Source organism: Lagenorhynchus albirostris, chromosome 3 (genome assembly GCF_949774975.1).
Source record: "Lagenorhynchus albirostris chromosome 3, mLagAlb1.1, whole genome shotgun sequence".
Lineage (NCBI taxonomy): Eukaryota > Metazoa > Chordata > Mammalia > Artiodactyla > Delphinidae > Lagenorhynchus > Lagenorhynchus albirostris.
Genome location: NC_083097.1, coordinates 109,355,944 through 109,371,762, shown reverse-complemented (window position 1 = coordinate 109,371,762; position 15,819 = coordinate 109,355,944). Strand labels below are relative to the sequence as shown.

Below are 15,819 nucleotides of genomic sequence, written 5' to 3'. Positions count from 1 at the left end.
TGCTGCGAGCAGGGGCTACTCTTCGTTGTGGTGCACGGGCTTCTCATTGCGGTGGCTTCTCTTGTTGCGGAGCACGGGGTCTAGGCGCGCGGGCTCAGTAGTTGTGGTGCATGGGCTTAGTTGCTCCACGGCATGTGGGATCTTCCCTGACCAGGGCTCAAACCTGTGGCCCCTGCATTGGCAGGCGGATTCTTAACCACTGCGCCACCAAGGAAGCCCCTGGTGTGGGAATCTTGAAGGCTAAAGCAGTATATGACAGCATATTTTCTCACTGATTCTGATTCTTCATATCAACATTTTAATTTTTTTGGACACGGAAAAATCATGCTGCCGAAAATCCACATTTCATCACATTTGATAAATACTGTTTTTTACTCCAAGAGGAGGATTTTCTCTCGTAAAGCTCACCCTTCCTCTCTCTCCCTCATGTCCATGGGTCGCCATTATTGCCAGTTTTGCAGCATCTTTCACCTGTTAGAATTGCCAAAACGGATATACAAAATCAATTTTCTGAGGACTAATATTTGAACTCCAAAGGTGTGTATGGTTTCATTAAGATACAGTAACCAAGTGTTCCCAGATGGACATTGGTGGTACCATTTGGTACATCAGCTTTCATGTCAGATTCTGTATTTTGTCTTGAACTTCATCTCTCATCTAGCTACTGAAGCTAAAATAACCATTGTGATTTAGGACTTATATTGTGCTGATAAACTGTTCATAAAGGCATTTATGATTTCTAATCCAATTAGTGGCACCTGAGGTGGCTCAGGCCCTATTCCAGGTCCAGGCTTCCACTGGGGGCACTGAGGTAGAGCAGCAGTTTTGGTCCCCCTGCAGCCAGCCGCCCATTCCCTGCTGCTTCACTTGAATGCAGAATTACTCTGTGCAGTGTACCACTGTGAGATGGAGTGGGATTTGTTTGTCCAATTCAGACTGACCAAGAAGAGCTTCTGGGGCATGGTGACAGAGGTGAAAGGAGCACTGCCAGGCACTGAGTAGCTTCCAAACTAGCATTAAAAAAAACCCCCAATCCTGAGTTTGTTGTTGGCATTCTTCTGGATTACCATCTCATTATCTTCCAAATAATCAGGGCCCAGGCCAGGGCCTGCCTCAAGGAGGGCTCCCTCTGCTGCTGCCCTGAAGGGCTGGAGCTTCTCCACAGTGGTCATCTGCAGGTTGCCCATCTTTTCCTTTTTGGGAAACCACATTTGTGCTGCACCCTTCCTCTTGGACACAGCTGTAGACCTGTTTGCAGCATTTGTTCTGCCCATACTGGCAGGGGATAGTTACCCTCCTTAGAGAGGTTGCTCTTGGGGATCTGGTTGTTACCTAGGGAGATGGGCTGCTTCAGGGTGGTTCATGCTGCTAACAGTCCAATGCTGTTATTTCCCACCAGGTTGCTAATTACGGAATGGGAGGACAGTACGAGCCACACTTTGACTTCTCTAGGGTAAGGCCCAAATCACAGGTGCTTTCAAGGGCTCTGCTGTAGCTGGTTTGAGAAGGCTGGAGCTTTTAGGAGCACTGTGGCCTTCACATCAGGCCCCCCTGCCTCAGCAGGGCCCCCTCTTTGTTGCTGGAGAAGCCCAAGTCCAGAGCCAAGTGCAGCCCAGCTGTTTCCCCTGTGAGGTCAGGAGTAGCCCCCCTGGCCTAAGCCTGCCATTCTTTGCCCTGACTCTAAAGCAGAGGACCTCACTAGGTCTCTGTGAAAGCTGTTCCTGCCCCCTCTCCCCCATGCCTGGCCAGGGTTTCCTTTGCAGCCTTGGCCCCTGGTCCAGGCCAATATGTGGAACACATACTTAGTACCTTCCCTTGACCTTTTTGGCCCCAGTCCTGTGGGTGGCGGGTGAAGTCAGTTGCAAACTCGGGTGAAAGTTGTTATCTATTGCAGCGACCTTTTGACAGCGGCCTCAAAACGGAGGGAAATAGGTTAGCGACGTTTCTTAACTATGTAAGTATTGGGTACAGGCCCACTGTTTACTCTCACTTAATTTTATAGAAGGATGAGCAAGATGCTTTCAAGCGTTTAGGGACGGGGAATCGTGTGGCCACATTCTTAAACTACGTGAGTATGACGCGTGCAGTGTATGGGCCTTAAGGGGAGCCTGGGTCCAGAGTGCTCTCTTATATCCACTCCTGTCAGAGCTGATACCACCAGCTGTTGCTTGATGGCTGGGCCCTTCTGGCCCTCAGCGCCCGTCTTGGCTGGAGTAGAGAGTTGCCCTTTGTTCCCATTTGTGTGCTTCCCCCAACCCCTGCGACTTTTACATCCCTGGCTCCTATTAGATGGCCCAGAGCTAGCCTGGACTTTTGGGATGGGTGTCCCGGAGGGTTCCCTGCTTGGCAGCAGAGTGAGGAGGTAGCTTGGAAGTGCTCTTAGATGAAGCTGCCTTCGTTTCCCCAGAGCTCAGTGGCCTGCCTGCCTGCCTGCCACCTGCTGCCTGTACTCCAGCCACAGGCTGTTGGGTTTACCTCTCACACAAGGAACAGTGTCCTCTCCCCTCTGCTGAGACAGCCAGGTCTAGAGAGGCATAGAAGCTGTCAAGTAACTTAGAGACAGAAGCCTGTGTCCACTTTTCCCTTTGGTGTCTCGTTTAAGTTTTTATCATGTGGTTATTATGTGCTGGGGACTGCCGTGAACATGCTGGTGAGCAGGACATTTGTGGTCTCTCTTAGGCTTACGGTCCTAATATGAAAGACTTGCTTTTAAACATAGCAGAGGTAATTGTTTAGTTACCATAGTGATAAGTGCTTTGAAGAAGTAGTGCAGAGTTGGGGTTCAGAGAAGGCCTACCTTGGGAAGTAACATGTCGGTTGAGACTTGAAGATTGAGTGGAAATTAGTTGGTGGAACATGATTTCTGGTAGAGAAGAGAATGTGTGGAGACCTGGAAGAAGGAAGGAGATTGGGATGTTGGAAAAAGAGAAAAAGGGTTGTGGGTCTCAGAGATAGTGCATTAATTTGGGGTGGCTAGAGGGAGAGGCTGGTGAGACTGCCAGGACCTTCAGGTTCTAGGAAAGAGCCTGGATTTGATCCCCACTCTGGTGGGAAGCCATCAGGGGTTTTCATCTTATTCATTTACCATATGTCTGTTGGGTGCCTTTCAGTCTGTCTGGTATGTGTCCTGTGGAAATATTTTAGCTCCACGTTTGATTACATTACAGGCAAAAAACTTGAAGTAAGAGACAGATGAGAAAGAAGTGGCGCTTTGGGCATGAGCTGAGGCACGCTCTGTGGGCATGAGTGCAGCCTTGCTACTGTGAATATTGTGTTCCATTTAGTTTGAGGTTTTACTGTGGGAGAAAGCAGGCCTTCTGGAGACACAGTGCCCTAGCTGGCCCTGGGGACGGTAGCTGTTCTGGGAAGGTGAGGGTCTGACTAGACCTGCACGTTACTCAAGCCAGAGAAACAGAATCCATAGTTGGGACCACAGATGGTGTTAGAAGCTGCAGGGAGCTCCTGGTCAGGGAAGCTCACAGAGCACAGTGGCTTAGGCAGGCCAGCCTGGATGAGGATAAAGGGGGTGGGGTCAGTCAGGCATTTTCCCAGTACAGACTCAGATTTTTCCCACTTGAGGACAGCCAAGATATGGGTATCCTGCAGGCCTACATCTCTCTCCATGGCATGGAGACTGTCCTGATGAACCGCACAGATTAAACAGGGTTTAGGGAGGGGCAGGGTGTGGGAAGAGCCTTTCTTGGCCAAAGGGCTGGTGGTGGAGTTGTTCATGCTCACAGGGGGGTGATCCGCATACTTTGTCATGTCCTTGGTGGCTCAGTTGCTCTGAGAGCATTGAGTAGAAGCTCTATGCCTTGTATTCCCAGATGAGCGATGTGGAAGCTGGTGGTGCCACTGTCTTTCCTGATCTGGGGGCTGCACTTTGGCCTAAGAAGGTAAGTTCTGGTTCTTGTGGGTCAAAAGTTGAAGTGCAGAACTCAGACCTCATCCATGTCTCCTAGTCCCATTCTCTGGCCTGCTTGAATATCACTTTGAGGGGCCTTAGCCCCTTCCTGCCTGAACCCTGACCTGTGGTCTCAGCTTCCATCTGGCGAGATGGGATGGAGAGGGAAGTCCCTTCAGGGCCAGGTGGGATTCCAAACATCCACGCTACCGTGAAGGGTAGGTGCTTTCTGGGGAGCTTCTCTGTACTGGAGTCCCAAAGCCCTGTGCCCCTGGACATGGGAAAGTGAGGGTGTTTCTACTCAGGGAGGGCTCTTTGGTACTCGGGGTCAGATCGTTGAGCCCAATATCTAAGGGTGTTGTATGACAGGGCTTCTCTTTCCAGGGTACGGCTGTATTCTGGTACAACCTCCTGCGGAGCGGGGAAGGTGACTACCGAACGAGACATGCTGCCTGCCCCGTGCTTGTGGGTTGCAAGTGGGGTGAGTGGCTTAAGCTGTGGTGTTGGCCTCTGGGCTCTAGTGGTCAGCCTGAGACTCTGAGCTGGGAGACAGTTGCTGCTAAATTTTCACAAAGCCAAGACTGTCTCCCTTTTTGAGATATGGTTTTTTGTTTTTGTTTTTTCTTGCTAACAGGTAGTCCCACCCAGCCATGTTGCTGTCCACTCAGCTAGTTATGTGCCAAGACAGCTGGTTGGGTACACTCCCAGAGATGCCTAGAGAGCTAAGGAAGCCCCAAGGAAGAATAGCTACATAAGCATCATAGGTCCAGGATGGCTCCCCAGAAAAGTGGACTCTGGCAAGGGTTCTGAGGTTGCAGTGGGGGAGAACTGGAAACAGAGAGGAGAGGGTGTCCCAGGCAAACAAAACCCCCGTGGAACAAGGCACAGGCTAAAACCAGCATCATAGGTGTGGGGGCTGGCTGCCTTTGTCTCTTGTGCAAGTGGAGGCCCGTGGCACAGGGGCCAAGAGATGAGGCTCAAGCCTGGGACCAAACTGTGGAGGCTGAAGTTGAGCTTTATTCTGGAAGCAGCTGTGGTGAGTCATAGAGAGGCTTGAAGCAGGATGTGACAGGAAGTGATCACAAAGAGATAAGTTTAGAGCCCTCTTGGAGAGTTATGGGGATAAAGAGTGATAGGTTCAGAGAAAATTAAGCAAATGAAAAAGAAAATGAGAAAAGAAAAAGTTGTATAAGAAAGCAAATATAAGTACAGTTGACCCTTGAACAAAGCAGGGGAGGAGCTTCAAAATGGCAGAAGAGGGCTTCCATGGTGATGCAGTGGTTAAGATTCTGCCTGCCAATGCAGGGAACATGGGTTCGGGCCCTGGTCCAGGAAGATCCCACATGCCGCGGAGCACCTAAGCCCATGCGCCACGACTACTGAGCTTGCGCTCTAGAGCCCGTGAGCCACAACTACAGAAGCCCATGCGCTTAGAGCCTGTGCTCTGCAACAAGAGAAGCCACCGCAATGAGAAACCCGCACACTGCAACAAAGAGGAGCCCTTGCTCGCCGCAAGTAGAGAAAAGCCCGTGCGGATCAATGAAGACCCAACGCAGCCAGAAAAAAAAAAAAGATGGCGGAAGAGTAAGATGTGGAGATCACCTTCCTCCCCACAGATACATCAGAAATACATCTACATGTGGAACAACCCCTATAGAACACCCACTGAACTCTGGCAGAAGAACTCAGACCTCCCAAAAGGCAAGAAACTCCCCACATACCTGGGTAGGGCAAAAGAAGAAAGAAAAAACAGAGACAAAAGAAGAGAGATGGGACCTGCACTAGTGGGAGGGAGCTGTGAAGGAGGAAAGGATTCTACACAGTAGGAAGCCCCTTCATGGGTGGTGGAGGGGGGAAGCTTCAGAGCCACGGAGGAGAGCGCAGCAACAGGGGTGCGGAGGGCAAAGCAGAGAGATTCCTGCACGGAGGATTGATGCCGGCCAGCACTCACCAGCCCAAGAGGCGTGTCTGCTCACCTGCCAGGGGGTGGGGGTGTGGGAGCTGGGAGCTGAGGCTCGGGCTTTGGGGGTCAGACCCCAGGGAGAGGACTGGGGTTGGCTGTGTGAACACAGCCTGAAGGGGGTTAGTGTGCCACAGCTAGCCGGGAGGGAGTCCGGGAAAAGGTCTGGAGGTGCCGAAGAGGCAAGAGACTTTTTCTTGCCTCTTTGTTTTGCGGTGCGCCAGGAGAGGGGATTAAGAGCACTGCTTAAAGGAGCTCCAGAGACGGGCGTGAGCAGTGGCTATCAGCGCAGACCCCAGAGATGGGCATGAGACACTAAGCCTGCTGCTGCAGCCACCAAGAAGCCTGTGTGCGAGCACAGGTCACTATCCACACCTCCCTTCCTGGGAGCCTGTGCAGCCCGCCACTGCCAGGGATCCAGGGACAGCATCCCTGGGAGAACACACGGCGTGCCTCATGCTGGTGCAACATCATGCTGGCATCTGCCACCGCAGGCTTGCCCAGCATTCTGTACCCCTCCCTCCCCCCCAGCCTGGGTGAGCCAGAGCGCCCTAATCAGCTGATACTTTAATCCCATCCTGTCTGAGTGGGGAACAGATGCCTTCAGGCCACCTACACGCGAAGGCAGCGCCCAATCCAAAGCTGAACCCCAGGAGCTGTGTGAACAATGAAGAGAAAGGGAAATCTCTCCCAGCAGCCTCAGGAGCAGCGGATTAAATCTCCACAGTCAACTTGATGTACCCTGCATCTGTGGAACACCTGAATAGACAACAAATCATCCCAAATTGAGGCAGTGGACTTTGGGAGCAACAATATATATATTTTTTCCTTTTTCTCTTTTTCTGAGTGTGTACGTGTATGCTTCTGTGTGTGATTTTGTCTGTATAGCTTTGCTTTTACCATTTGTCCTAGGGTTCTGTCTGGTTTTTTTTTTCTTTTTAGTATAGATTTTAGCGCTTGTTATCATTGGTGGATTCGTTTTTTGGTTTGGTTGCTCTCTTTCTTTTTTATTACTTTTTAAATTTTTTAAAAAATTTAATACCTATTTTTTATTTTAATAACTTTATTCTATTTTATTATTATTATTATTTCCTTTCTTTCTTTTTTTCTCCCCTTTATTCTGAGCCGTGTGGATGACAGGGTCTTCATGCTCCGGCTCCGGCTGTGTCAGGCCTGTGCCTCTGAGGTGCGACAGCCGAGTTCAGGACATTGGTCCATCTGAGACCTCCCAGCTCCATGTAATATCAAATGGTGAAAATCTCCCAGAAATCTCCATCTCAATGCCAAGACCCAGCTCCACTCAACAACCAGCAAGCTACAGTGCTGGACACCCTATGCAAAACAGGCAGCAAGACAGGAACACAACCCCACCCATTAGCAGAGACGCTGCCTAAGATCATAATAAGGTCACAGACACCGCAAAACACACAACCAGACGCGGACCTGCCCACCAGAAAGACAAGATCCAGCCTCATCCACCAGAACACAGGCACTAGTCCCCTCCACCAGGAAGCCTACACAGCCCACTGAACCAACCTTAGCCACTGGGGGAAGACACCAAAAACAACGGGAACTACAAACCTGCAGCCTGCAAAAAGGAGACCCTAAACACAGTAAGTTAAGCAAAATGAGAAGACAGAGAAACACACAGCAGATGAAGGAGCAAGGTAAAAACCCACCAGACCAAACAAATGAAGAGGAAATTGGCAGTCTACCTGAAAAAGAATTCAGACTAATGATAGTAAAGATGACCCAAAATCTTGGAAGTAGAATGGAGAAAATACAAGAAACGTTTAACAAGGACCTAGAAGAACTAAAGAGTAAACAAATGATGAACGACACAATAAATGAAATTAAAAACTCTCTAGAAGGAACCAATAGCAGAATAACTGAGGCAGAAGAATGGATAAGTGACCTGGAAGATAAAATAGTGGAAATAACTACTGCAGAGCAGAATAAAAAAAAAGAATGAAAACAATTGAGGACAGTCTCAGAGACCTCTGATACATCTGGGACAACATTAAATGCACCGACATTCAAATTATAGGCATCCCAGAAGAACAAGAGAAAAGAAAGGGACTGAGAAAATATCTGAAGAGATTATAGTTGAAAAATGTCCCTAATATGGGAAAGGAAATAGTTAATCAAGTCCAGGAAGCACAGAGAGTCCCATACAGGATAAATCCAAGGAGAAACATGTTAAGACGCATATTAATCAAACTGTCAAAAATTAAATACAGGGCTTCCCTGGTGGCGCAGTGGTTGAGGGTCCGCCTGCCAATGCAGGGGACACAGGTTCGTGCCCCGGTCCAGGAAGATCCCACATGCTGCGGAGCGGCTGGGCCCGTGAGCCATGGCTGCTGAGCCTGCGCGTCTGGAACCTGTGCTCCACAGCTGGAGAGGCCACAACAGTGAGAGGCCCGCATACCTCAAAAAAAAAAAAAAAAAGCAAAGAAAACATATTAAAAGCAGTAAGGGAAAAACAACAAATAACATACAAGGGAATCCCCATAAGGTTAACAGCTGATATTTCAGCCGAAACTCTGCAAGCCAGAAGGGACTGGCAGGACATATTTAAAGTGATGAAAGGGAAAAACCTACAACCAAGATTACCCAGCAAGGATCTCATCATGTTTGATGGAGAAATTAAAACCTTTACAGACAAGCAAAAGCTAAGAGAATTCAGCACCACCAAACCAGCTCTACAACAAATGCTAAAGGAACTTCTCTAGGCAAGAAACACAAGAGAAGGAAAAGACCTACAATAACAAACCCAAAACAATTAAGAAAATGGGAATAGGAACATACATATTGGTAATTACCTTAAGTGTAAATGGGTTAAATGCCCCAACTAAGAGACATAGACTGGCTGAATAGATACAAAGACAAGACCCATATATCTGCTGTCTACAAGAGACCCACTTCAGACCTAGGGACACATACAGACTGAAAGTGAGGGGATAGAAAAAGATATTCCGTGCAAATGGAAATCAAAAGAAAGCTGGAGTAGCAATTCTCATATCAGACAAAATAGACTTTAAAACAAGGAGACAAAGAAGGACACTACATAATGATCAAGGGATCAATCCAAGAAGAAGATATCCACGTGCTTGTGTATGTGTAACATGTGCATGTGTAACAATTGTAAATATTTATGCACCCAACATAGGAGCACATACAGACTGAAAGTGACACTACATAATGATCTACAAGAGACCCACTTCAGACCTAGGGACACATGCAGACTGAAAGTGAGGGGATAGAAAAAGATATTCCGTGCAAATGGAAATCAAAAGAAAGCTGGAGTAGCAATTCTCATATCAGACAAAATAGACTTTAAAACAAGGAGACAAAGAAGGACACTACATAATGATCAAGGGATCAATCCAAGAAGAAGATATCCATGTGCTTGTGTATGTGTAACATGTGCATGTGTAACAATTTTAAATATTTATGCACCCATCATAGGAGCACCTCAATACATAAGGCAAGTACTAACAGCCATAAAAGGGGAAATTGACAGTAACACAATCATAGTAGGGGACTTTAACAACCCACTTTCACCAATGAACAGATCATCCGAAATGAAAATAAATAAGGAAACACAAGCTTTAAATGATACATTAAACAAGATGGACTTAATTGATATTTATAGGACCTTCCATCCAAAAACAACAGAATACACTTTCTTCTCAAGTGCTCATGGAACATTCTACAGTATACATCATATCTTGGGTCACAAATCAAGCTTTGGTAAATTTAAGAAAATTGAAATCGTATCAATATCTTTTCCGACCACCACACTCTGAGACTAGATATCATTTACAGGAAAAAAATCTGTCAACATTACAAACACATGGAGGCTGAACAGTACACTACTTAATAACCAAGAGATCACTGAAGAGATCAAAGGGGAAATCAAAAATTACCTAGAAACAAATGACAATGAAAACATGACGACCCAAAACCTGTGGGATGCAGCAAAAGCAGTTCTAAGAGGGAAGTTTATAGCAATACAATCCTACCTTAAGAAACAGGAAACAGCTCAAATAAATCAACCTAACCTTACACCTAAAGCAAGTAGAGAAAGATGGACAAAAACCCCCCAAAGTTAGCATAAGGAAAGAAATCATAAAGATCAGATCAGAAATAAATGAAAAAGAAATGAAGGAGACAATAGCAAAGATCAATAAAACTAAAAGCTGGTTCTTTGAGAAGATAAACAAAATTGATAAACCATTAGCCAGACTCATGCAGAAAAAAAGGGAGAAGATTCAAATCAATAGAAATTAAAAAGGAGAAGTAACAACTGACACTGCAGAAGTACAAAGGCTCAGGAGAGATTACTACAAGCAACTCTATGCCAATAAAATGGACAACCTGGAAGAAATGGACAAATTCTTAGAAATGCACAACCTGCCAAGACTGAACCAGGAAGAAATATAAACAGACTGATCACAAGCACTGAAATTGAGACTGTGATTAAAAATCTTCCAGCAAACAAAAGCCCAGGACCAGATGGCTTCAAAGGCGAATTCTCTCAAACATTTAAAGAAGAACTAACACCTATCCTTCTCAAACTCTTCCAAAATATAGCAGAGGGAGGAACACTCCCAAACTCATTCTACAAGGCCACCATCACCCTGATACTAAAACCCGACAAGGATGTCACAAAGAAACAAAACTACAGGCCAATGTCACTGATGAACATAGATGCAAAAATCCTCAACAAAATACCAGCAAACAGAATCCAACAGCATATTAAAAGGATCATACACCATGATCAAGTGGGGTTTATCCCAAGAATGTAAGGATTCTTCAGTATACATGAATCAATCAAAGGGATACACCATATTAACAAATTGAAGAATAAAAACCATATGAACATCTCAATAGATGCAGAAAAAGCTTTTGACAAAATTCAACACACATTTATGATAAAAACCCTCCAGAAAGTAGGCATAGAGGGAGCTTACCTCAAATAACAGAGGCCATATATGAAAAACCCACAGTCAACATTGTCCTCAGTGGTGAAAAACTGAAAGCATTTCCACTAAGATCAGGAACAAGACAAGGTTGCCCACACTCACCACTATTATTCAACATTGTTGTGGAGTTTTAGCCACAGCAATCAGAGAAAAAAAAGAAGTAAAAGGAATCCAAATCGGAAAAGAAGAAGTAAAGCTGTCACTGTTTGCAGATGACTTGATACTAAGAGAATCCTAAAGATGCTACCAGAAAGCTACTAGAGGTAATCAATGAATTTGTTAAAGTAGCAGGATACAAAATTAATGCACAGAATCTCTTGCATTCCTATACACTAATGATGAAAAATCTGAAAGTGAAATTAAGGAAACACTACCATTTACCATTGCAACAAAAAGAATAAATTACCTAGGAATAAACCTACCTAAGGAGACAAAAGACCTGTATGCAGAAAACTATAAGACACTGATGAAAGAAATTAAAGATGATACAAATAGATGGATATATATGCCATGTGCTTGGAATGGAAGAATCAGCATTGTGAAAATGACTATACTACCGAAATCAATCTACAGATTCAGTGCAATCCCTGTCAAACTACCACTGGCATTTTTCACAGAACTAGAAAAAAAATTTCACAATTTGTATGGAAACACAAAAGACCCCAAATAGCCCAAGCAATCTTGGGAAAGAAAAACGGACCTGGAGGAATCAGGCTGTTGGACTTCAGACTATACTACCAAGCTACAGTAATCAAGACACTATGGTACTGGCACAAAAACAGAAATATAGATCAATGGAACAGGATAGAAAGCCCTGAAATAAACCCACGCACATATGGTCACCTTATTTTTGATAAAGGCGGCAAGAATATACAACAGATAAAAGACAGCCTCTTCAATAAGTGGTGCTGGGACATCTGGACAGGTACATGTAAATGTATGAGATTAGAACACTCGCTAACACCATACACAAAAATAAGCTCAAAATGGATTAAAGACCTAAATATAAGGCCAGAAACTATCAAACTCTTAGAGGAAAATGTAGGCAGAACACTCCATGACATAAATCATAGCAATATCCTTTTTGACCCACCTCCTAGAGAAATGGAAATAAAAACAAAAATAAATGAGACCTAATGAAACTTAAAAGCTTTTGCACAGCAAAGGAAACCATAAACAAGATGAAAACACAGCCTTCAGCATGGTAGAAAATATTTGCAAATGAAGCAACTGACAAAGGATTAATCTCCAAAACTTACAAGCAGTGCATGCAGCTCAATATCAAAAGAAACGAACAACCCAATCCAAAAATGGGCAGAAGACCTAAATAGACATTTCTCCAAAGAAGATATACAGATTGCCAACAAACACATGAAAGAATGCTCAACATCATTAATCATTAGAGAAATGGAGATCCAAGCTACAATGAGATATCACGTCATACCAGTCAGAATGGCCATCAGAAAATCTACAAACAATAAATGCTGGAGAAAAGGGAACCCTCTTGCACTGTTGGTGGGAATGTAAATTGATACAACCACTATGGAGAACAGTGTGGAGGTTCCTTAAAAAACTAAAAATAGAACTACCATACGACCCAGCAATCCCACTACTGGGCATATACCCTGAGAAAGCCATAATTCAAAAAGAGTCATGTATCACAATGTTCATTGCAGCTTTATTTACAATAGCCAGGACATGGAAGCAACCTAAGTGTCCATTGATGGATGGATAAAGAAAATGTGGCACATATATACAATGGAATATTAGTCTGCCAGAAAAAGAAACGAAATTGAGTTATTTGTAGTGAGGTGGATGGGCCTAGAGTCTGTCATACAGAGTGAAGTAAATCAGAAAGAGAAAAACAAATAATGTATGCTAACACATATATATGGAATTTAAAAAAAAAAAAAGGTCATGAGGAACCTAGGGGCAGGATGGGAATAAAGACGCAGACCTACTGGAGAATGGACTTGAGACCACAGGGAGGGGGAATGGTAAGCTGGGAAAAAGTGAGAGAGTGGCATGGATATATATACACTACCAAATGTAAAACTGATAGCTGGTAGGAAGCAGCCACATTGCACAGGGAGATCAGCTCGGTGCTTTGTGACCACCTAGGGGGTGGGATAGGGAGGGAGACACAAGAGGGAAGAGATATGGGGATATACATATATGTATAGCTGATTCACTTTGGTATAAAGCAGAAACTAACACACCATTGTAAAGCAGTTATACTCCAATAAAGATGTTGAAAAAAACCCCCAAGAAACAAAGCAGGGTTAGGGGTGCTGACCCTCTGCACAGCTGAAAATCCGTGTCTCTTTTTTTTTTTTTTTTTTGCGGTACGCGGTACTCTCACTGCTGTGGCCTCTCCCGTTGCGGAGCACAGGCTCCGGACGCGCAGGCTCAGCGGCCATGGCTTACGGGCCCAGCCGCTCCGCGGCATGTGGGATCTTCCCGGACCGGGGCAGGAACCCGTGTCCCCTGCATCGGCAGACGGACTCTCAACCACTGCGCCACCAGGGAAGGCCCCGTGTCTCATTTATAGTTGGCCCTCCATATGCACGGTTCCTCCATATCCAAGGTTCTGCATTTTCAAATTCAGCCAATTGCGGATCATGTAGTACTGTAGTATTTACTAATGAAAAAAATCCGCATATAAGTGGACTCGCTCAGTTCAAACGTGTTGTTCAAGGGTGAGCTGTATCATCTATTTGGTAGTTCAAGTGTGAGTAATATTTACATGACATAATAATGTAAATACTGAATATTAAGTTAACTAGAACTTGTGATTTAACTATATTGGGGGATGGGAGGGGGATCTATGTATTTTAAGAGTGGTGTAAAAAATTCCAAATCTCCATATTCTATGGTAGACTGTCAACATATAAGATCTAAAGTTGGAAGTCAAGAAATAACATTATGTTTTAGAAAAATGAGGATAAATATCAGAAGAAACAAGAGTTGAATGTTAGAGGAAGTGGGGATTGGTGATGGAAAGGAGTAGGTAGGAGATTGCTATTTATCATTATAAGCCTTGTAGAACAATTTGATTTTTTCAACTAAGTTCGTGTATTACTTACAAAAATTAGTTATTATTAATTGTATTTTAAAAGTACTATGACTTCATTAGTACATTAAAAGCAATTTGTTTTTTCATTCATTATGAAAGAGTCTATATTGAGAAGTGAAATTGTGGTTTGTGAACATGTAAGACACAACTTTAGTTGATAGTGCTAGCATCAGCTCTGCTTCTCTGCTACCCACAGAACACAAGATTGATCTGCCGGCCCAGAGCTCCTGAGGTTGACATCCAGGCCCTCCACAATCCTGACAGGCTTCCTCGTCTCTTACCTCTGAGTTCCCACCCACCACATCCCAGTAATATCAAACTTGTTGGGGTCTTTGACACATACCAGCGTGGATCATGCCTTGATGTCTTTCTCATCCTGTTCCCACTTCCTAGACCCCCTTGGTATAGGAACCACCTGTTCTGTCCATCTTCTTCCCTGGATAACTCCTATTCAGGGAGTCCCAGCCCTGGGGTTTCCTCTTCCCCCACATGGTTAGATGCCCTTTGGCTCTGTTTCCATAGCAACCTACACACATGTGTAGTGTGTCACTGACAGAGTTTTGTATGATTATCTCTCTTTCTCACCAGCTCATAAGCAACTTGATGCCCGAAACCAAGTCTTACTCATGTCTGATTCCCAGGCCCAATGTAGGAGTCATCAAGAAGGAATCATTAATTTTGGCTGCTGAACCAACAGGATTGTAACATACTTTCTATCTGTTCACAGTCTCCAATAAGTGGTTCCATGAACGAGGACAGGAGTTCTTGAGGCCATGTGGATCAACAGAAGTTGACTGACATCCTTTTCTGCCCTTCACCTCCCTGGCCCCACAGCCCATGTTGTCTTCAAGTTCAACGTGACAGACCCCCTCTACTTTCCAGCCTTTGTCAGGCGGGTCTTTGGAGGCGTGAATGTTGTCTGGAGCAGAGATGGTCCTGGGGAAGGTCCTGGGTGACTTGGGTGACCTGGGTCCCAGCCTCACCTGTCAAGCTATCTCTGGCCGCAAGGGTAGGGTTGGAGCAGAGTCAGGTGGTCTAGTACCTAGCAAGGTGCTTTTGTACCTCAGGTGCTTTAGGTGTGAGATGTTTCAGTGAACCAAAGTTCTGATACCTTGTTTACATGCTTGTTTTTATGGAATTTCTATTAATGTGGCTTTAACCAAAAAATAAAATGTCCCTGCCAGAAGCCTTAAAGAGCCTTATTTGGAGTATTTTTTTAAGATGGGGAGCTTTTACCAAGTTCACCATTTCCTATGCATCTTCTCTGTACAGGCAGAATCTAGGTAAGGAATACTTGAGTGGCAAACCTGAAGTTAGGTTCTAGACCAGGTTTCAACACTTATTTTTTCTCTAAGCTTCAGTGTCCTTTCTGCAAAGTAAGGGAGACAGTCCCTCCTTGCATCTCAGAGAACATAGAGATCATGTATGTCCATGATTGTGATGCTGTTATAATTTGAAATTTCTAACTTTAAAAATTTGAGATATACACACAATTGTTTGTGATACATAGACGTACAGTTTAAAGAATATGCAGGTGAGCATGAGCACCCATGTCACCATCACCTGGGTTAGAGAAGAGATTATTTTCAAATTTACACCTCAGGGCCTGCTGTGAGTCCCTCCATGATCACATTTCTGACCTTCCCCCCATACCTCAGTGGTAACCATTGTCTAGTGATTTGTGGTAGTCATGCTTTTGCTTTTCTTTGTAGTTTTACTATATGTGTCTATATCCCTAAATAAATAGTAATAAAAAATAAATAAAAATTTTATTTTAGATAAAATTTATTTTAAAATAAAAATTTTATTACTAAATAAATAGTAATAAAAATAAATAAAAAATTTGTTTTCCCTTATTTTGAACTTTCTGTAATGGAATCAGTATATTTTG

At 44.5% G+C, this 15,819-nt stretch overlaps 1 protein-coding gene across 7 annotated transcripts in view; it reads left to right on the top strand.

Moving 5' to 3' along the window:
* P4HA2 (prolyl 4-hydroxylase subunit alpha 2) overlaps positions 1–15,122 on the top strand; it is a 41,565-nt gene extending 26,443 nt beyond the window's left edge. For 6 of the 7 annotated variants that reach the window (XM_060143543.1, XM_060143544.1, XM_060143541.1 and 3 more), the window contains 5 exons: positions 1,400–1,453; positions 2,003–2,068; positions 3,828–3,896; positions 4,289–4,385; positions 14,656–15,122. In XM_060143543.1, coding sequence (XP_059999526.1) covers positions 1,400–1,453; positions 2,003–2,068; positions 3,828–3,896; positions 4,289–4,385; positions 14,656–14,726 — 357 coding nt within the window. In that variant the 3' untranslated portion in view covers positions 14,727–15,122. Of the gene's footprint in view, positions 1–1,399; positions 1,454–1,894; positions 1,955–2,002; positions 2,069–3,827; positions 3,897–4,288; positions 4,386–14,655 lie in introns of all 7 variants that reach the window. The other variant, XM_060143540.1, reaches the window with a different exon arrangement.
* Positions 15,123–15,819: the final 697 nt, after the last annotated feature.